The sequence below is a fragment of the Spea bombifrons genome, chromosome 4 (assembly GCF_027358695.1).
Source record: "Spea bombifrons isolate aSpeBom1 chromosome 4, aSpeBom1.2.pri, whole genome shotgun sequence".
Taxonomy (NCBI): Eukaryota; Metazoa; Chordata; class Amphibia; order Anura; family Pelobatidae; genus Spea; species Spea bombifrons.
In genome coordinates this window covers 86,389,484-86,411,822 of record NC_071090.1, presented here as the reverse complement: position 1 = coordinate 86,411,822, position 22,339 = coordinate 86,389,484, and the positions used below count along the sequence as shown (strand labels likewise).

Genomic DNA, 22,339 nt, shown 5'->3' with positions numbered 1-22,339 from the left:
AGCATATCACATAATCTCCTTGTATAATCACTGGCCAGACGGTATTTTTAATAAAGAAGAGAACAGAAAATAGGCCAAAAGTCACCAAAACACATTCATTTTATAAAATCTTATTTTATTATTGTTTTAATAGTTTATTTAGTTTTATCTTCAATATAACGTTTACAATCTGTAGGTGTGCTTCTCCTTCACATTAATCAAATGCATTTGTATATTCCAATGTTAACTGATGACGCTGAAAATATTAAACACTGGAAATTTAGCAAAAAAAATAATAATATTTAATGCTCGGGTAAGGAACTATTTGCATTTATGTTAAATTGTAATAATAATTGTAATCACGGTGGCTTGTTTGTAGTAGACATTATTAGCACACTTCTTATATATAATTTTTTTTCCTTGCAGATTTTCTGATAATGGGATTGGTCTAACTCTGGCTAGGTAACTATCATATTGTGAAATTATACTGTGTTTAAGCTTTTAGCTTGTTGTGGCACTTTAAATGAAATACATGATTATTTTCCAGCGGAGGAACGTTTCCTGATGATGATGGGTCTAAGCAAGAAATCAAAAACAGTATATTTGTTGGTGAGAGTAATAATGTTGGGACCGAATCTATGGATAACCCTGTATGGGGTCCTGGAGGATTTGACCACAGTGGAAGGACCCTTCCGAGAGGCCAGTAAGTTCTCAGCCTTTTCTGTGTATTTTTAGAGGTACAGCACAAATAAGGCCAGTAAATAATAGCGCGTTTTTTATTATTATTATTTAGAAACTTTCCCATTCGTGGCGTTCAGATCTATGATGGACCGATCAATATTGAAAACTGCACCTTTCGCAAATTTGTCTCGTTGGAGGGTCGTCACACCAGCGCAATTGGGTTCCGTCTGAATAACTCCTGGCAGAGCTGTCCAAACAATAATCTGACCAACATCATATTTCAAGATGTGCCTGTAAGTTCTCTTGGTGTTTATTAATACCAAAAATGCTGACAATCCGGAAGTACGTGTATTCTAACAGACAATCTAACTTTCATCCTATAAATAATGGTTGTCCAAATGGAAGCCCACATTGTTTTTATGTGACTCTCATCTGCCTGAAAATTCCACAGGCTCTATTGTATCACATCACTGGTTTGTTCCTACGTTTCTTTGTGATACATTCAGACCTTTTTATGATATTTACTCTTGAGCTGAACAGGCTTCCTACAGGACAGTTTCATGAGGTGGCCCTAGGGCAATCAAGTGTTATTTTTGCTACTCTTGACCACCAGGTCAATAACAAAAAATACACGGCTATGCCCCGAAATATACAAATTTTCTGTTTTCTCTGTTGCTCCTTGGGTCAATTACACCACCTGTATAAAGACTGCTTTCTGCCAATCTGTGTGATTAAAATGTAGGGTTTATTAATAACTCATCCGGAGATCTTGTTTCATCTGAAGAAATAGCTCACATGGGGAGAGATCGGTCAGCTTTGTTTCCGTATAATGCCAAATAAATGAGAAGTAATTAAGTGACAGTCCGATTTCGCAGCCAGATCTGCTGGCCAGGAGAGAATGATGTAGGACAAGTAGTGCCTCTGATTAGTAATCACATGTCACGGGCATCTGCCAGAAAGCTGAAGACCCACAGTAACTACGGTCAGATTGAGATAGTTTATGCTGGTCAGTTCCAGTTTCTTTTCTTTTTTTTCAGTAAAAGGGATTAGCGTATAATTATAGGAACGTAACATCTTTTTTTCGGTTGAATTTTATAATTTAACCAAACACGGTGATGCATTTCTGGCAGTTAATCAAATTCATTGGTACGCTACATATCTTCTCGTTTCCTTCTCTTAAAATTTGTGTCAGTGAGATGGAATTAAATCTTTTGAGAGTAGCGTAATGTGATATTATAGCATTTCATATCATTTGAGTCGTGCTGTCCCTTTCGCTCTGTGCTTCACATGACTTCACACCTGGCAGATGAGGAGCCCAGGACGCAGAAGCAACTTCTTTTGAAGGAAAACCGTAATGATTTTGTGAAGTAGACAGGAATTGGGATTAAGTAATGTGACCAATAAACCGTTTTAAGTACCAGAGTTGTTACACATTGTAATTTGCTTTTAAGTGCTGTTGCTAAAGTTAGAAATTCTATTCTTAAAAGTGCGTAATTCTTAACTTGCACTCTAAAAGGCAATAGCATTCTAATGTTTTCATAATTCACTTTATGGCAGATTTATTCAAGAGTTTTCTTTGGAGAACCAGGACCCTGGTTTAATCAAATGAACTTAGATGGAGACAAGACTACAGTTTTCCATGATGTTGATGGTTCGGTGTCAGAATATCCCGGAGCGTTTTTGGTGAAGGAGGATAACTGGTTGTTGAGACATCCTGAGTGCATTGACGTTCCTGACTGGAAGGGGGCTGTTTGCAACGGAAAGTATGCCCAGGTAATTATTTAAAAAAATATCAAGATGTAAAGGTTGTATCTTTATGCGAGAATGTGTATTTTAGGTATTGCAGTTATTGAGGTATAAAATACACTCTTTGGGTTCACAACATCATTGAACCACAGCAACCCGCTCCCTGTCCAGAGTACTCATACGTCCCATGTTAAATCCAACCTAACTGTGAGTCACAAAGAAAAATATTAAAGAAAATCAACAACCTACCTAGGCATAACTGTGATAATATAGATTTTTAACTCGTTTTGATCTATATTGATAGTTTAAAAAAAAAAAAGGATAGTGTTTTTGAGATTATAGGTCGTATCAATGCAGCAGGGTGATACAGCGGTGTCACGGATGAAAGGGCATCCCAAGTGCATCTCACCCCTTCAGAAAACAGCAGTCCCCAAACTCCATCTTTCACCCCGTTTCTGGCCCCTTTGTATGTGTCGGCTGTGTGCCAAGGAGAAATAGACACCCTTTCCAATAATGATGGTCGATAACCTCGTCAGTAATGATTGAGCTGGGTGCTAAGCTAGCAGTGACTAAAAATGACTTATATGTCCAGGTAAGGTAGTGGCATGATTTATGGTCTTTTTCCTGAAAAAAATTACACCAGGTGTTGTTTGCTACAATACAATACAATATAAAATAATGCAATAGAAAATAATAGATTAATTGGTGCATAAGGATATGTCATTTGTCTATGATTTAATTTAAATCTTAAGCTTCTGCAAGGAAAATAGCGCTGATCAAAACTCTACTTATTAGTAAAATGTTACTTTTTCATAGATTAATGTCATAACATGAAGTGTGCAAATATAAATCAAGAGGAAACTATAAATAAGTTGATCCAAATGCTTTTTGGAACGTAAACAAAAGGATTTTGGAAGTTTTTGGTGTAACATCATAATAACTCTCATTGAGGGATTAACGCACACACAACACTGTCCAGTTTGAGTCATCGTTATGTTACATTTAAAACATCTGGTTTCTTTTAGATTTATATCCAAGCTCGAAGACCAGCTGACTTGAGAATGAAGATTATTAAGGATGAATACCCAGATCATCCTCTGCATTTAGAGGGCGCGTTGGGTAAAAGTAACCATTACCAACAGTACCAGCCTGTGGTCACACTGCAAAAGGGCTACACTGTGCACTGGGATAAGACCGCCCCCGAGGAACTCACAGTTTGGCTTATCAATTTTCAGAGGTAATCTATTTACTAAACCAATAGGGTTTAGCAATTTATGGTGGAACTGGCAAGTAAACTTAAAATGGCTTATGGTGGTTGATCCATTTGTACCCTGCTGTCTTTGTGCTTTATTAAGATACCCATGACACTGCAGTGAAGGCAGTGATATTTTCCTTGTTATAATCCCACACATACACCTCTTCTTCTGAGCCCCTTCTACACCAACACAGATCTCTGGAATTGCTTTCTCAAAATATTGCACAGTACACGCTATCAGGAAAAATGGGCACACTAGATGGAGTGGTCCTCATCTACCATTAAATTCTGTTTCTATGAAAGCAACAGATCTCGGGTCCCTTGTGCCCAGAACCTTCTCGCAGCCTTCTGATAATGTCTTAAGCCTAGCCAAAGATTCTGGCAGTTGGTGGGTGCCCTGCCTCTATGTCTCTGGCAGTTGATGCATGCCCTGTCACTGACTCGGCCGTCGGTAGATACCCTTTCATCTGTGATTCCAGCAGGTGGTAGCGGTTAAACAATAACCTTTTAGTAGCAAATTGTTTTCCTCACGCACTCTCATTTTTACGATTTAACAAATGTATCACTCTCCTGAGAATGCTTGCATCATTCTTAGTATTCTTTGCCAGCAGTCCATAAACCGCCGTTGAGGTTAGTGTTTATTGCAATTTAGGATACAACTTACAAGCTAAAGCTCAAGAGATAATGCATTTAACCTGAAATGCTCTTTATGGTGTTATTATTTGTATTCCCGGCACTATAAAGTGATTTCCTTGGGTTAATTGAAATGTTTTGCTAAAATTTCTTGCAATGTGTTTCAAGCCAGGAAAATAACAGCCATCTTAAAATGAAATATTTTTCTTGGCTTTTGGAATCTTTAGGAAATTTGATGTCAAGTTCTTTTTACTTGTGGTAACACATGATTCTCCTATTTTAGAAACGACTGGATTCAAATCGGATTTTGTTATCCTAGAGGGACAACTTTTTCCATCCTCTCAGACATCCATAATCGTCTGACAAAACAAACATACAAGACGGGAACCTTTGTACGAACCTTCCAAATGGACAAAGTGCAACAGACCTACCCCAACAGAGGCTATTATTACTGGGATGAAGATTCTGGGTATGTGGTCTTCATGGTCTTGTGATGCATGACTAAGAAATACTTCTACCTGAACCTCCCTCTGTGTCCTTTATATTGAGTAACTAAACAGTGCTTTCCAGTAAGGCAATATATGTCTAACCTTTCTTAGCCGCAATAATAATGTAAAAAAATGCATTGACATATGTAGAGCTGAAACAACGAATCGATAAAATCGATAATAATCGATAACGGAAATCATCGATAACGATTTCCGTTATCGATTAATCGAGTGATCAATTCGTTGTTGGAGCACTCGGCTCCTTTTACTTACCTCCGCGAGCGTTCCCCGCTTCTGCTACACGCTCTGCAGTCTCCGCCTTCTTTTAGCTACGTGACGGATGTGACGCGTTCCGGAGGTAAGTATTCTTCATGTCTATGTGCACGGATCGCACAGAGCCACTCGCACAGAGCGAATCGCTCTGTGCGAATGGAGCCACTCGCACAGAGCGGTTCGCTCTGTGCGAGTGGCTCCACTCGCACAGAGCGGTTCGCTCTGTGCGAGTGGCTCCACTCGCACAGAGCGGTTCGCTCTGTGCGAGTGGCTCCATTCGCACAGAGCGGTTCGCTCTGTGCGAGTGGCTCCATTCGCACAGAGCGGTTCGCTCTGTGCGAGTGGCTCCATTCGCACAGAGCGGTTCGCTCTGTGCGAGTGGCTCCATTCGCACAGAGCGGTTCGCTCTGTGCGAGTGGCTCCATTCGCACAGAGCGGTTCGCTCTGTGCGAGTGGCTCCATTCGCACAGAGCGGTTCGCTCTGTGCGAGTGGCTCCATTCGCACAGAGCGGTTCGCTCTGTGCGAGTGGCTCCATTCGCACAGAGCGGTTCGCTCTGTGCGAGTGGCTCCATTCGCACAGAGCGGTTCGCTCTGTGCGAGTGGCTCCATTCGCACAGAGCGGTTCGCTCTGTGCGAGTGGCTCCATTCGCACAGAGCGGTTCGTGAGTGTGGGTGCAGGGCAGAGTGGGGGTGGGGGTGCAGGGCAGAGTGGGGGTGGGGATGCAGGGCAGGGTGTGAGTGTGGGTGCAGGGCAGAGTGGGTGCAGGGCAGAGTGTGAGTGTGGGGGCAGGGCAGAATGTGGGGGCAGGGCTGGGTGCAGGGCAGAGTTAGAGACTGGGTGCAAGGGCACAGTGCAAAGTGCTGGGTGCAAAGTGCCAGTGCTGGGTGCAAAGTGCCAGGGCTGGGTGCAAAGTGCTGGGTGCAAAGTGCCAGGGCTGGGTGCAAAGTGCAAAGTGCTGGTGCAAAGTGCTGAATGCTGGGTGCAAAGTGCTGGATGCAAAGTGCCAGGGCTGGGGCAAAGTGCTGGGTGCAAAGTGCTGGGTGCAAAGTGCCAGGGCTGGGTGCAAAGTGCTGGGTGCAAAGTGCTGGGTGCAAAGTGCTGGGTGCAAAGTGCAAAGTGCTGGGGCAAAGTTTCTTGAACAGTAATAGTCCACCTCTTTTCAGAATGTTTGGGGTTATTTTGTTTCATAAATATTGTGTTTGGGTTCTTGTACTTTGAAAATATTGTTTTTTATTACATCATAACAAAATAAGAATGTTAATGTAAATTTTAAGTTGTTTTTTAACATCCAGTTCATTAAATTCTTTTAAATAAACGAAAAATTTGCATATTGTTTTTTTTTATCCGATTAATCGATTAATCGAAAAAATAATCGGCCGATTAATCGATTATTAAAATAATCGTTAGTTGCAGCCCTAGACATATGAGAGTATATATATGCAGAAGTGATCAAAGCAAAACTGTTCTGTTGATTGGCCATATACTTCAGGAGGAACGGTGACCAGGAATCCTGAAGATTGAGAACCTGGAACTTTTCCAAAAACATGCCATAGACGCACCTTTTGGGATGCATGTTTGGAAACGGGGATAGTGGAGTAGCTGGGTGTTTTTGGTTATACATGCAGGCAGAAGTGTGTGTAGATGGCCTACATCAATTTGGGGAGATTGGATGATCTCTTCAATCTGTTTACATCTAGCGGCTCACTTGCGTGTGAACCAACTGGGCATTCCACTGCTGGAACAAAGTTGATAAACTCATAGCTAGTGGATCAATGCACAACTGGAACGAATAAACGTTAGAACCTTACTGGATTCCCTTACCTGATTAAGAACTTATGTTCAAAAACCTGATTCTTTTTTCAGTTATTAATAATACATGTCAGACAGTCCAGTCCATCTTATTCATATAACTCAATAACCCTGAATCTAAATCTTTTTCCATATTTCAAAAATTCCTGTGCACTTACCGGGGAGCAAAAGAAACCTAATATCCAGTTCACTTAGCCGTAAGCACGGTTCTGTTCCGTATAATCCATTCTTTTGCTGATAGTATTATTTATAGATCGTTGTGTAATAAAAGCTGCGTGCTTTCTCTGGCGCTCACCTCTCTTTACACTGGAATTTTTGTTTCAGGCTGCTGTTCCTGACTGTGAAAGGCCACAATGAAAAGGAGAAGTTTTCTTTCTGCTCTGTTAAAGGTTGCGAGAGGATAAAAATCAAAGCTCAGATACCAAAGGGCTCCGGTGTTAGTGACTGCCAAGCCACCGCTTACCCCAGATATGCCCAGACTCCCGTTGTGGATCTACCCCTTCCAAAGAAGCTGAATAATAACCTCTTGGTAATAAACCTATATATCTTGTCTGACTCAAGAGATAAATTGAATGACCTCTTGTACAAAATTAATATCAAGCTTTCTAGGCACGGTTTCCTGGGGAGTCTGTGAATCAGTGGAGATTTCCTATATGGGATATCATTAAACCCATGCTCTCATGTTCTTCACAACGTTGTAATCCAGTAAAATACTTTCTTAAACATGCTTATTAAAATAGACGGGATGGAAATATAACGAAGTTGCGTAGAAAACTCAATTCAAGACGTTGCAGTTTAAAACTATGATATAGGGTGTTTATAAATCAAACACTGCTGGTCCTGTGATAAGTATTTGATTTCTGGTTTAACAGGTGTTTTTTTTTTTTTCATTACAGAAGTCAAAAGACCACTTTCTGGAGATAAAAGTGGAAGCGTACAACACCAGATACTACCACCTAAAGGATGACTTTGCATACATTGAGGTAAGGCCATAGCTACCCTTTGGGGGGATACATCCCAGACATTTATACTCTATGTATTATAAACACACCTTATCTGTATTCCATGGGGAAGAGGTACCTTAACATCCTGGTCTCAGGGTCTGCATAATTATTCTTCACCATTGAAAAGAAAAAAACGCTCATTCATAATTCCAAATCAAATATACTATTTGCAAAACAAGTTATACAGAATACTCGAGGTAGTCTTCACAAATGCATTTAATAATGCAAAAATCTATTTACATTTAAATTGAATCTTTCAGCTTCAGAATAGATTCACATGGTGGCATGGTGGTCTTTCAAGTTCATGTGTCCTTCTTTTCCTGCCCTCCATACAGTATTGCCAAATTGGCAGTCCTGCATGCAGCACCTGAACAGTTAAAGGTTATTTCCTTAGTTAAGTCTTGTAAAAAGTAATATCTTGATTCACAGGTGGACAGTAAAAAGTTTTTTGTGCCAGAAGATGGAATACAAGTGGTGGTTATAGACGGCAAACTGGGCAAGATTGTGGACAATGCCAGCTTCAAAATGTCCATACTCCAAGGAATTCCAGCACAATTAGACAATTACGTGACAAACATCAAAGACAAGTGAGTGCAACATTCAATAAAGGACTATATAGCTCAAATCTAATGACCATCTCCTGCCCTCTGCTCTAATCTCTTATACTTCTCATGCGAGACGTTTTAAGGGCTCCCCGAGCCTTCGGAGTGCATTGCCCTAGTTTATGAAACTCTCCTGTAGTCTCCAGTCCTTCAGAAAATCCCTTAAAATCCACTTCTTCAGGAACGCCTATCATCAGATTAACTCCTTCCACCTACCTCTTACCTCTCCCAGCCACGCTCCTACTGTATCTCCTACCATATACCCTTTTATTCCTCGGTCAGTCTGTACATATGTCTAATAATAATTAATTGTATTTAACGTAAATGAAATGTACAGTATATACAAGGATATGTATAACTATATCTGTTTCATCACAGTGTTATGCAGCATAGGGTACATTTGCCTTTCATTTAAGTGCAAAACTGCATTTGTTTAGGAGTATTGCATATGTTCTCAATGTGAATGTGTTTAGGGTTTTGATCTCCCTTGCCTTTCTTGATAATCAACAGTAGCAGGCTGATGTTCTACTTGAACAAGTTGAGTATTTGGATTGGCCTGTGCTTTTGATCAGGAATCCATAAAATATTTTGCAATTCAGTTTCATCTTTAGGAAATTGGCTTATTTTATAATTAAACTGTAGAAACAAGAAGCTCACAGTATGTTTGATTGCAGCTCAGTCGTGGTTATCGTATCCAAAGGAAGACTGTATTCTAAAGGACCGTGGATCAAGGTGCTGGGGAAACTTGGAGCGCAAAGAGATCTCAAACTCAAAGGTTAGAAACCTATATATATTTTTTTCTTTCTTTCTTTTTTTTTTTGGTATATAGTGGCATCATTATAGACAAAACCAACAAAAGGACCTTGATCAAAATACCTAAAGGGGGTCATCGAGAAGACCCTTAATGTTCAATATAATATGTTGACATAGAATTGGGACTTATTTTTGTAGAATAAAAGGGGTCCCTTATTGCTGTGTAGTAGATTTTGGCCGTTCCAGTATCAGATGCCTACAACATCGACAAGGTTTTACCTTGTTTGCTGCAAGTATTTTTTTAAATTCCTGTGAATGACCACAAAGACTAAGGAATAAATCTGATGTAAATATTTGCCAATAAACTTGAGCAAAATACATTTGTTGTTAAGTAGTAACATAGATATTTGGGTTGAAAAAAAAGACATAAGTCCATCAAGTTCAACCCTTCTACCTATCCTTCCTTTTTTTTTGATCCAGAAGAAGGCAACAAGAAAAAAAACCTAATTAAGCTATTTTTTTATTTTTGCCACTGAGAGGGAAAAATTCCTTGTTGATTTCAAAAGACTTTCTCCCTGGATCAAGAAGTTTGGAAATATTGTTTATTCTCTCATTTAAACCCCTGCATGTTTTCCATGATAAGTTACACATTGCTGCATTGCATTTTGTACGCGGTTTCTTTCCCAGAAGCGTGATTCTTATCAATCGCCTTAAACATGCGTAGCTATGATTAACTGCTCATTTGACTCTTTTTCAGATAAAATGGCCTTTGTTGGATATAAGGGTCAATTCCGACCGGTCTGGATCAAGATGATTACGGATGATGAAGCCGTAAAGATCTTTCAGGCAGTCCCTTTTCCTGTGGAAAACAAAATGAGATTATGAAGCTAAGTGGTCTGGCTGTAATATTACTGGCGGGACGGAGAAGACTGTAAACTCTGTTCTGATGAGACGGGACACGCTATCACCCCAGCAATCTCCGCACCGGCTGTACCTTTGCTCTAAAGACTGCAGCAGGCAATCCCTTGTGCTCACAGTGCTGGCATCGTACATGAGCGGTCGAAGGCGGAGGGAACAATATTTCTTGTTTTTAGCACAAAGACTACAGCCCACTAAACCTGTCCTTCACGAGAAAGCTCCTTGCTTGCTTTCATTCGCCGGCACGAGATAACTAATCATGCAATTAATGGTTCGATGTACTACACTGAGGCTGGTGTTCTGAGGTCGTATTTGGAATCTGTTTGTGTCAAACAGGCTTAGCAAAATGTTTAGTAGATGTTTATGTGTATATATGGTGCCTGTGGTGATCTCCGTCAGTGAATATGATGCGTTATCAGAATAACATTTAAAAGTCAGCACAAAATCGGCCAGCCATTTAAGTGCTTAAAAGAGTTCCAAAGAGGGTAATACATACCAAGGTGTGCGTTGCAGCGGTTTGCAGCGACACCTTGTGAAAATGAGCTGATCTTAAGTGATTATTAGGATCTTGGAAACTAGACAACACTGTATGCCCAGCTTTAGCCAAAAAGGAAAGGGGCTTTCTCAACCATTTGTCTACCCCCTGTCATTCTACAATGCACTTGGTCTAATAATGTGACAAAGGCATGACATCAGATAAAACCAAGCACACACTAGCCCTCCCCTATCCACAACATGTATATGTGAACATAAATACCCAAGAACCCTTTTACACAGAAGTAAAAATGAGCTAGAAACAAATATGTCAGGAATTGGGAAAGCACCAGCTGTAGCTGTTGGTAAGCAGGGCTATCAATATGCGTTTAGTTTCTAAAGTCAATCTCAAATTTAACATGGCATACATGACAAAGCTGCCCAAGAGGTTCTGCATCAGCTTCAGTCTTTGTCACACCACGCAGAGGCAAAATGCATACATGATATGCGAATACTGGCTGAGAGTGCATATTTAACCCTAGCGGAGCCAGTGCGGTGCTCAGCACGGTGCTCAGCACTGATTTCCAGAGCCACTCGCAAAGGGTTAATATACGCGTGCACTCCTCATTTCTTGTTCTTTCTTGATTCATCTGAGACAAAATGTCTGCTCCTCTGTTAAGTCACTCCACATACATAGGGTGTAAATGCCATTTAATAATCTGTTATCTTATGTTTTGCACTATGGGATGGTTTCCACTCTAGTTTATAATACACAATCATTGAAATCATCTCTTCAAGTCTCTGGAATAGTCTTAGAAGACATCGACATGGACACACAATCCGCCCAACCGAGCTTTCATGATAAGGTAGACGGTCAGAGGGCTTAGCGGTCAGTGGAGATCAGACGGGAATGCGAGGGTTCTAAACTCTTACTACTATTTTGTTAGTTACCAGTCGCCGAAATAGCTGGTCCTTTTTCGGAATTAGGCGTAAAAGTACTGTTTTGTTTTTTTTGTGTTTTGTACGTAAGCAATATTTCTTACAAACTTTACTTTAAAAAAAAAAAAAAAGGAAAAAAAAAAAGATATATTTTGTATTTATTTATTTGCCAGAATTCCAGGGAATGGCCTAGACGTGTCATTGTCCTGTAGATGTAAAATGTGTTTATGAAATGGTAATGATTTTAGATGACCTTCTTTGTAAATCAGTATTTGAGTTGTATGCAAGGTTTGGAAATTGTTCTGTTATTTTTTTAGCTGTATCCAAATGATATTTGTATCTGCAAATGTGTCTGGAGTATGAGAATAAATATTTTTAAAACTATGCTTGTGTGGTTTGTTCCTTGAAAATCCTGTACATTTTTATTTAAATCAAAACTTTTGTAAGGCTAGGTTTCCACTTGGGTTTTTGTCCGGCGTTTTTTTCTTGATGAAAAACGCCAGGAAAACTGCCAAGAAAACTGCCCCTGCATTTACCTGCGTTTTGGCGTTTTTTCTGCAGTTTTTTCTGGCGTTTTAGCCTTTCTGTGGAAATTGCTTTTTTTGACCTTAGGCAGTTTTTCCAGCCTTTACAAGTTAGAAGTTTCACCCAGCTAAAAGGGATTAGGATAAATGGCAAGTATCTGCCCTCTCCTGCTGTCATTTACTTGGTAGACCCTTTTGTCTCTTTTCTGTGGTTTGTAAGGCATGCTTTATTTCGAATGTCTGCTCCTCTGGGAAGATTGGCCCCAAATGATGGTGCAAATTGTTTGCTGTTGCTTTTGGCACACAGGATCCGGTCGCGTATGTTTGTTTGTAATGGCATGTTTGTTCCAAATGGTGTAAAATTCAATATGAACCAGTCCAGGACTTTGTTTTGTGTGAAACTGGTTGTTTTCAGCCTATGTCTCGTAGGACACACAGATACTGGGTCCGTCCTCTGCATTGTAACTGTGGAAAAAACGCCATAAAAAACGCCAAGGCAATAAACCCACATGGCTTTTTCATGGCGTTTTTTCTCTCCCATAGACTTCTATTGGAGAAAAAAAGCCAAGATTTCTTGCAAAAAACGCCAGAGTGTCAACATGCTGCAGTTTTGAAAAACTGCCACAGAGCCCAAAAAAGCAGAAAAACGCCAAAGAGGACTGAAAAAACGCCAAACAGAAAAACGCCAAGTGGAAATGGCATTTTGCGATTTCCTATTGAATTACAGCTAACATCTGGCTGCAGCCGTTTTTCACAAAAAAACGCCAGGTGGCGCTATTGGCGTTTTTATAGGCGTTTTTAGCAAAAAAAAACCAAATGGAAACCAAGCCTAAAGGTTGCTCCACAAAATCAGCAGCATCTTCCAGAATTTGCACAGCAGGATGACGCCAACCATGGGTGCAAAAGTGTGTTCCTTGGCCTCTTATAGCTAGAAACATACAATTTGACGGCACATAAGAATCATTCGGACCATTATGTCTGCCCAATTTTCCTGATGTAAGGACCCTTAACCCCTTAATGACAAAGCCCATAAATGTACAGGCTCAAAATGCATTGTCCTTAGGGGGTTAATCAGTCCTTAATGTTGTCTTAGATTCTGGATAGCTTTATGTCTATCCCATGCGTGTTTAAATTCCCACTTCTGCTGGGAGGCTGTTCAGTTTATCTACCACCCTTTTAGTAAATTAAAACTTCCTTACATAATATCTAAGCCTCTGATCTTCTAGTTTTAGATTAGTTTTAGATCTCTTGTTCTAGCATTTCTCCTCCTTTGAATCAAACTTCCCTGCAGAAAAAAGTGTTGGAGGTTAAGCATTAACAGTAAGGGCTCCATGACTAGGTCCAGATCCGTATTCAAATGCTTCTACCATAGCTCCCCTTGTTCCTTTTTCACTCCAAGCTTGAGATCTATACTTTATCGTGATATCCTGAAAACCACTTACCATTTTTGTAGGTCTCCTCTGAACTCTCTGCATTGTGTCAATATCCTTCTGGAGATGGGGTCTCCAGCACCGTACACAATACTCTAGGTGAGATCTGGCCTGAGATCTGTAAAGTGTCAGAATCACCTACCTCTTCCTGCTACTAACGCCTCTCGCTATACAACCCAGCACCCTGCTTACTTTTTCTGACACTTTATTGCATTGCCTGCTTACCTCTAAATCCTGAAGCTTTTCCTTATGCCAACCCTGTCCACTTCCACCAGCATTTCTAATCATAAAGGACTGTCACGGGGACACCCTACTCCAAGCGAGCACATGATTTGGTTCTGGTGGTAAATGGGTTAAAATCCTGTATGCCCTAGACCTCAAATAGTGATACAAACCCCCCCCCCCCCTAATACCACCCACACCTAATTATAATGACGTAACCCCTAACGGCGAACCTACGGATTTCCGCTTCCGTCAACCCCTGCGATGCTGTGGAGATAAGGTAGGCTAGATTAGTAGACGAAGACAATCGTTTTCATGTTCGCCCGAATGCGAATGCACAAGTCTAGTTATTATTAATGCATCTTGAGGAAGAAATGGTCTTCTGACTGCTAATGATCACTTAGCATATCAAAAGAACCCACTATCTATGAGAGGATCCAGGCACATGGTGGATTACATTGAAGCTAGACATAGAGGCAACTCATCTGTAACATTTCACACCTTGCAGAGGGCCGGAGTCCCAGCATCAAAAGAGGAATTCATGTTGTAAAACCTTTTGGCAACACATGCCTGTACAATCAAATTAACCCCTCTCATGCTGAGATTGGCCATACCATCTCTACCAGGTAACAAATTCATGTATGCACTACACAAATTGGCATGACAAGGACCACAGATCTGCCGATGCTCCCAGGTATGCCTCTTGGTGGCTATATTTGTAGGGTTGAATTTGCTTGGGCTTGATAGCACTAGAAAAATAACTATGGGCCTGTGGGTAGCCATTGTAGGTGGCCATGTGATATTTCGTGTGCCTCTGCTCTGTCAATTATTAAATGATACAAGTAGACCTCTAAATTATTATCCAAATTCTTTTTATGTGTATCAATTGACAGGTATAGGCATGTCCAAAAATAACTGGCCCAAAACAAAGTATTCAAGAGAATGATGTGACGGAAGGGCACCAGTAGACAACATCGTCCCAATAATAATAAGAAATCCCTAAAATTCAATTAATGCAAAAACAATTTGTATTATTATCAAAAAAACAGAACAATAGTTAACGGACCTGAATCAGACTGTCCTGTGAAAACCTTGGTTACAATGCCATTATTTTGAAAATTAATTTTTGTGATACTAGCAAAAAAATATGGAATTTCCCTTTAAATGAAGCCACAAAAAAAGTTATGTATACCAAAGTAATTCTACTGCAATACTTGATTAATGTCGTATCACCATAGCAACCAAGAGAATGGCCTAATCAGCAGGCACACTTCTCCTCAAAGGATCTATTCGCTAAGGAGAGAGTTGATAGGCTTGTTTGCGGAAAATGCATTTCAACTTCTGGAGTTCGTTATACATTATTATGATCCCCGGTGAGCGACTGCTACAAGAAGAGCTTGGCTGGCCCTGTATAATGCATTAATTAGTGAGATTTAAGTCGCATCAAAACTGTCATAAACACATTTGCATTTTACCACCATTTATCCATCTCTGGGTTTAAGGACCAAATATTTTTTTGTAATTTCCAATGAGTTTTCCATTTTTCACTTTAACCAGCTGGCTGCCTTTAGCAGCTTATGTCGAATTTCTTCTTCTTAATTGGTAACGATGGGTCTATTTGTCTGACAATGACAAGTTCATCTAATTCTTCACTCACCTGATTGATTAATCGGCATCAATGATGACTTATGACATGTTTATAAATGTGATATTGCAATCACATAGCGCCCCCTGCTGTATAACCGTAATGAAGCAAGTAGAGCGCTGCGTTAGCTTTAGACATCCAGGTAACCAGCGGAGCCAAGGTAATAGCTCAGTAGGCCGAGTAGAAATATAATGCAAGCTGTCAAGACAACTTATGTCTCTCCGTCATAGACTATATATAAAATTAACCTTGAAAGCTTGCACTCCAATTCTACTTAACTAATAAAGGCATCACATTGACTCTATAACTAAAGTACAATAAAGGAGCCCCCAGTCTCCTTTTTATATCATTTTGTTATTGTCATTTGCTTGCATTAAATATGTAATATTTGTAGCCAAATGTGTTTCACATTGACTATTCCTCTACCTATGATCGTCTGCTATTTCCTTCTACCTGAAGCCTCTTGGGGATCAGAACATAGCACTGATTGGGTTACACGTGATGCGGCGCACAATGTAATCATTTTTACATTTTTATAAACAATCTAATAAAGAGGTGGAATTACACCAAACGGCGGAGGATGAGGTGAATTATAGCTGCACACGCTCTAATGGTGTCCACAACCATGTATAAATAAGAAACGATAACATTGTTATCGGTACATCCGACCAAGTCACATGTGAGCTGCGCTTAAAGTAAAACAACACAAAACAAACTTAACATAGGAGAATTAATAGTATCTAAATAAATTATATAAATATATACCCTCTATAAATGTTAAATAAAAATAACATGAGTAAAATAATAAATAAATCAAACCCAAAATCCTGTTAGTTCCGATAAGAGATCTAGATAAAAATCCTGTCTTCTCATCACCTCATTTGCAGTATAGCTCCTCACCGATGGTAACTCTCCTCAAAATGTTCCAAGGTCGTTCTACTGCAAGCCAAGTTTTTTCATAAATATTGCAAAACGCAGCCATATTTGTGCCGATCCCCTGACTTAACATTCAATGCATCGGGCTAGCAGTACCTTCCTCCTAATGTTCAGAGACTGTTTAGGAAAGTCGACCCTCAATCATAGCAAACAACGAATGAATTGCATATAAATCACACAGGAACTAAGGGACACATTGCTAGATTACTCACTGGCAATACACACTACCACTCAAAAGTTTGGGGTCACTCAGAAACGTCCTTGGTTTTTCCCAAGAGTAGCACATTTTATTAAAATTATATGAAACAAATACAGCATAGATGTTGCTGGAAACGGCCGATTTTTAATGGAATACCTTCACGGCGTACAGAGGCTCTTTATCGCTCCCATCGCTCCTGTGTTCCAATGGCACATTGTGTGATTAGAGTACGTCATACAGGGAGAAACGATGGGAGATCCCCTTTATGTAATCGGTGACATTATTCCTTTACAGTCTGAGGCGAAGTTCATTCAATTCTGTCAATCAAGGTTTGTAAGCACACAATTTGAGAATTCAACAAAGATCTAATCTACTGTTCAAAAACTTCAGCGGGACTCCCTGATTAATTCAATACATATGTTTGCGAATGTAACACGTATGAGAAAATAATTAAATATTTAATACTGTTTAAAAAGGCATGTTCGTTTACACCGGGACCATGGCTGATGCAGCTGAACTTGAGGTTAACCAAGGTGGAATGTTTAGATCCTGGCTCTACACGTTTCAATCACTTAATATCACAGGCAAAAGGTGCTGCCAACTCACAAAGCCGTTAGCCCACTGAGGTTAACATGATTAACTATTTTTCGTTGAACTCATCCAATGACAATAGACGCAGTCGGATGAAACCTGTTGAACCATTACTTTTCAAAGACCTTTGTTCAGGGCATATAATCAGTATGTAGTGGATGTGCACCCATACAGGTTATACATTACACCGTTTAACATACGGAGGTGCGGAGGCAAGAGGTACGTCCTGCTGCAATAAATTCCCAAAACCGACGATAGCACAACAGAGAAAGATCTTGCATGTGCCAAAATACGATTAATCCAACTTATTCACGCCAGACCTCGTCAGTGCATTTATGCGATGTCTGTATTTTGTATGCCCTGACAAAGAACCCCCAAAGGGATGCATTGTCAGCTTGTAGATTTTGGCACAAACCCTTTTAATTGATGGGATTTTGGAATCCACCGTTTTTCTTAGAAACTTAGCAGAACTTGGAGATTTAGGAACCTATTAGCTATGCAGAAAAGTAAGATGACATCTACCGACGGGAACGAAACAAGTACTGTTTTGATTAAATAAATAGATATAGCAGACATTTCCGATGAATGAAAAGCGATTTGCACTTTACAAGGACATGAGAGACTTTTCAAAACCAGATCCATGCCAGCCGCCAGCACACGTTTGATAAAGCCTAGAGTAGCAGAAAGCCTGTAAAGATTCACAGACTCAATAATAACATCAAGGTAACAGATTGTCTTTATGCGGAACCATTTCTCCATGCGCAGCCAACAGGTGGGACTCCGGCTCCTGCTAAAGTATAATTCTCATGAAGCTTTTATGGCATGTTGCCAAGTCACAGACAGACTGCTTGGAAGGTGCACCCCAAGAGGGTTTCCAGTTGGCACTGCCTAGAGCTGTTTTTCCATGCCAAATGTCACCTTTTACATTCCGAACATATTAAGATTTCTGTCTGACCTCATCACACCCTTGCGTAACAGAGACCACAAGGTATAAAAAAGAAACTCAAACAACAAGGTCTGTTTAAAAAATTACTTTTGTCAAAATACGGTAATTTGGCAGGAACAAATATTCACAGTTTTGCTTCTCTGTTTTTGGCAACCTCTCATATGAAGCCATCATCCCTCTCCGCTTAAACATGATATACTTTACTAAACGCAACCCCCTTAACTATCCACCAGCTCCTACTAATGCTCAACACACCATTTACCAGCATTGTTTAAGGGACAACTTTGGTTTCAATTTATTGTATGGAAAAAATATCCAATTCGAAATGAGAAATCACAAAATATAAAGTATTATTATGGTTTCTCATGGAACACTGGAAAATATTGTTACAAGCGACAAATACATTTTAAATTAAAAATACATTGAAATTCATGGACCTGCATACTGAGGGTTTTTGCTATCTGATATTAGTAATGCTGAATATGGAATATGGGTGTGGAGCCCAAAGTAATGTTATCTGGTCACATCACTTCATAAAAAACATTCAATCTACCTTCTGTAGCCTTTATAACCATTATCAGAAGAAGGGCAATGAAAATAAACTGATCAGTCACAAACCTGGGTCTCTAAAGCAACAAAGAGCTTTGTACAGTAACAAATGTTACTAGCTATAGGATTCTCGCTTTTAGCACACTCGGTGTAATGAAGGGTCTTAAAAAGGATAAAATGGACCTTAAGTACTAACAAGATGTAAAGCACTCAATCTCTCTGATACAGAAGGGTTAATCAGTTACCAGCAGAAGATGGAACATACATAAACATGAGTATTTTCATTTTTTTGTGTATTACACACTCAACACTAAGAAAAGTCAATGATAATAGTAGCAGGCAGATTGTCTTGGATCCTTAAATCCTGGAAGGATGTTTGGTTTAGTCAACTATGCAGGAGCCGGTTGTCATAAGTCTTCCTTTGGGGTTGATGCTTTATTACTTTCTTTAGATGGTTTGGACTTTTTGCCTTCACCACTTTTCTTCTTCTCTGGCTTAATCTTATTATTGTTCTTTGAAGAGCCATCTGCCCCCTTGCCAGGGTATACCTGCCCTTCCACAGTCACATCTGCGCACCTCTCTTGATGTACAAGGAAGTCTTTAACCTCCCAGGCATAACTTCCATCACGAAGCATAAAGATTGCCCGATTTGCACCGACAATAAACCTAGGAAACAATTGGGAGGATTTTGTCAGAGCAAAATAACTGAGAAATTACATTTATATATATAAAGAATCTAAAAATAGAATATAACAGCTTCAGGTAATGCTGATGGCACAAGAACCACTATCCACTATGGGGTTTATTCATCAAAGTGGGAGCTGTTATGTTAGTTGCCCTTTTTGTTTGAAACTTCCTGACTGCCCTAAACATTATGAAGGATTGACATCCACAATCTTTTCCTGGAAGTTGTCTGTGTATAATGCATAGTAAATATGGAGCGACAATTACAAGTATGCATTTTACAGGGCGCAATCAGCAGAAGCTCATTGGATCTGCCCCTTTGCAATAATAGTTACATACAGAGGTGAAATATTTGGGGTTAATGAGTAAAGCCCTAACAGACTAACAATATACGGAGAGAAAATGAATGGCCTCCTTGGAAGGAAAATGTTTGGTAAAGTGAGCAGGTACTGCTTAAATTCAGGTGACAAATTCTTCTGTCTAAGAAGGCATATAAACTATTAAGCATCCAAGCGGAAACACGAGAATAGTGAGAACAAGCGTTCTTGGACTCCAGGCATCTGTGATAGTTTAAACATCCGACTAAGACAGGTCAGCAGATCATTCAAGAATCCAGAAGGAAGAGGTTTTCCGCATGGTACTGAGTAACCTTAACGGCCACGTACAGGTGAATCGGTCATTGATTAAATCACTTATTATCCAATTTAACCAAGAGACTGGGAAATGCACAGAAAGTACACTGATGTAAGGGCATCAGTCGTTTTCTCAAGTTAGACAAAGCATTTGATCAGATTCTATGCAATATGATGAAAGGGTGGCAGCTGGTGGCAAATTAGCAACACTAATCAACCTGCTCCGTGCCAAGCTCAATTCCCTTCTTCATACCAAACTTTTCACTAAATTCAGGCGAGGCTTAATCGATAGAGATAATGAAAATATGGAGTAAAGCCGGATTAAAAAGTCTGGTATCACTTAATCAACATCTATTGTTACCTCTGGATGTCATAGTTGGCATTAAAAAGGCTGCCCTGCCACAGGCTTGTAATCTCCTCGGTCTCCTTCTCAGTGGGGTTTCCCGATACAGTCGCAAAGATCATTAAAGTCTTGCCCTTCTTGGTCATCTGTAAGATGCTCTCTGGGTTACTTGGATCAAGCTTAGAGAAGTCTACAGGAGGTGGAGATCTTTTATGTTCTGGGAGGTCCCCTTCCTCTATATCATCATCTTCCTAAGAAAAAATAAAATAACAGCAGTTAAGGTAAATAACCATACATTTAATCAAATCTTGCTACACTAATCATATTCCTACTGAAACATAGGAAACCTAGCATTTTTACATTTTATACTACATGAAGTTACTTTTGAAATACAGATGATCTGCTGTAATTATATATATTATATATATTTTAAAAGCTGAAACTAATACAAAATATTGGTAAAGCATCCTTCTGACTCCTCTCAATGCAATACTTTTGTAACTAAATGCACTATTACAAAAGAACATAAACTGTTCACTACTGTAGTGAATCGCCTTTCCTAGCTGGACATGAAGGAGGCATAACAGCCCAAGCGGACATTAGAAGCCCCATATGAGATCCTGGGGTGTTGTTGCAAATGATATACCGTATATATATTATATTTGTATATGCGACAATATGTGGCTTGTGTAAAGACGTTAATGCTGACTAGGTAAGGTGACAGGAATATTGCCAGAACAGGTAATTGACGGCTATCGGTTCTGACAGCTTTACGCCCCAGTTCCCCTTCATTAGGTAGAACACGGACTGATATATAAAAAGTGTAAGTTATGGCTTGTTTCAAATAAATGATTTGTGTTACACAACAAGTTGTCATGCCAACACATAAATACAGCCTGCTCAACACATCTAACTCATGTGCTGCTGCCTGTAAGGTCCTCCTTCACACGATCCGTATGAAGCCAGCATAGGAAACCCCAATGGGCCCGTAATCTGATACATGCACGAGTTTAATGAAAGCAGCCAGCGTGGAACGGTCCATTACGTATCAAATAATGTCGGGGGGGGTGTTACAAAAGCATCCGCATGAACTGCTCAGCTGCCACTACACCGAGGGCCTTTATCGGAACTGTTGTCTCCCCATTCTCGTGGGAATGGGAAACCCCCGATCCAGCCTGTCCTCACCTCCCACTGCTCCAGCAGCCGGGCCATATCCGCATCATTGTAATCCCGGATATCCTTCTTCTTCCGCTTCTTCTCTTCGGCGGCTCCGGTCAGGCTGAGCACCATCAGAAGGCATAGACACACAAACCACACGCTAGGAGCTGCCATCTTCACCAAGCGCCCGCGTCACAAGCTCAGAGCCTCGATAAACCCCGGCCGCTCCAGCCTAGGAAAACTCGCTTCCGATTGGTTGTTTCTACACCAGTAGGAAAGCGACGCCTGTTTGCCGTTTTGAGGACCCGTGCCATCTTTGTCAATGGCATTCCACTTCTTTGTCGCCATGGTAACGGAAATGTGATTGACTTCACAATTCTACTTAACGGTGAAAAACGACTCGAAATCTTGGAATATGCTGTTTCCAGATACAGATAAAATTCTTTCTTAAGTAAAATGCGCTCAGTGGGGTGCCATATAGTCTAAATGCACATATGGATTACACACAGCACATACAGATGTATAAAAATAGGTTTAATCACAAAGTGCCTGGCTTCTGGGTCAGGACACCCAAGGAGGTTGACATGACACATGGGTCCAGACCATGGGTATGCGGCCATGCATGAGGTGGTACAGTGACAATTCAGGCATAATGCATCTGGGGCTTCAGCACTGTATGAAACTGCCGACTGTTAGGATATTAGCCAGTCTGCCCAAACTGACCTGGAGAATTTGGGTGCAGACAAAGGAAACATGGCACAAAGATTAAAACTGTAGTACACAGATATTGCCGTAGGTAAAAAATATAATACATTCCCTCCAGTTGTTTAGTTTCTATATGATTTTCTCAGCACGGGGCAAAGTTATGGTATCCCTGGTTGGGTTGGCACAGGCTGCCTGCTGAACGAAACACCAGAGAAAATA

General features: G+C 40.2%; 2 protein-coding genes across 3 annotated transcripts in view; one reads left to right on the top strand and one right to left on the bottom strand.

Moving 5' to 3' along the window:
* The window catches only part of CEMIP (cell migration inducing hyaluronidase 1), a 65,640-nt gene extending 54,831 nt beyond the window's left edge, over positions 1–10,809 (top strand). For both annotated transcript variants that reach the window (XM_053464894.1, XM_053464893.1), the window contains exons 19-29: positions 406–441; positions 527–682; positions 773–953; positions 2,218–2,433; positions 3,432–3,643; positions 4,578–4,763; positions 7,191–7,395; positions 7,763–7,849; positions 8,300–8,457; positions 9,147–9,247; positions 9,983–10,809. In XM_053464894.1, coding sequence (XP_053320869.1) covers positions 406–441; positions 527–682; positions 773–953; positions 2,218–2,433; positions 3,432–3,643; positions 4,578–4,763; positions 7,191–7,395; positions 7,763–7,849; positions 8,300–8,457; positions 9,147–9,247; positions 9,983–10,110 — 1,666 coding nt within the window. In that variant the 3' untranslated portion in view covers positions 10,111–10,809. The remainder of the gene's footprint in view (positions 1–405; positions 442–526; positions 683–772; positions 954–2,217; positions 2,434–3,431; positions 3,644–4,577; positions 4,764–7,190; positions 7,396–7,762; positions 7,850–8,299; positions 8,458–9,146; positions 9,248–9,982) is intronic.
* A 7,310-nt stretch (positions 10,810–18,119) lies between these two features.
* On the bottom strand, positions 18,120–21,657 carry MESD (mesoderm development LRP chaperone). Its single transcript, XM_053464902.1, has 3 exons — positions 21,443–21,657; positions 20,276–20,508; positions 18,120–19,264 (listed from the first exon to the last, which is right to left on the bottom strand). Exons 1-3 carry the CDS (start codon positions 21,587–21,589, stop codon positions 19,006–19,008), a joined length of 639 nt encoding a protein of 212 aa, XP_053320877.1. The 5' UTR covers positions 21,590–21,657; the 3' UTR covers positions 18,120–19,005.
* Between the last annotated feature and the right edge of the window lie 682 nt (positions 21,658–22,339).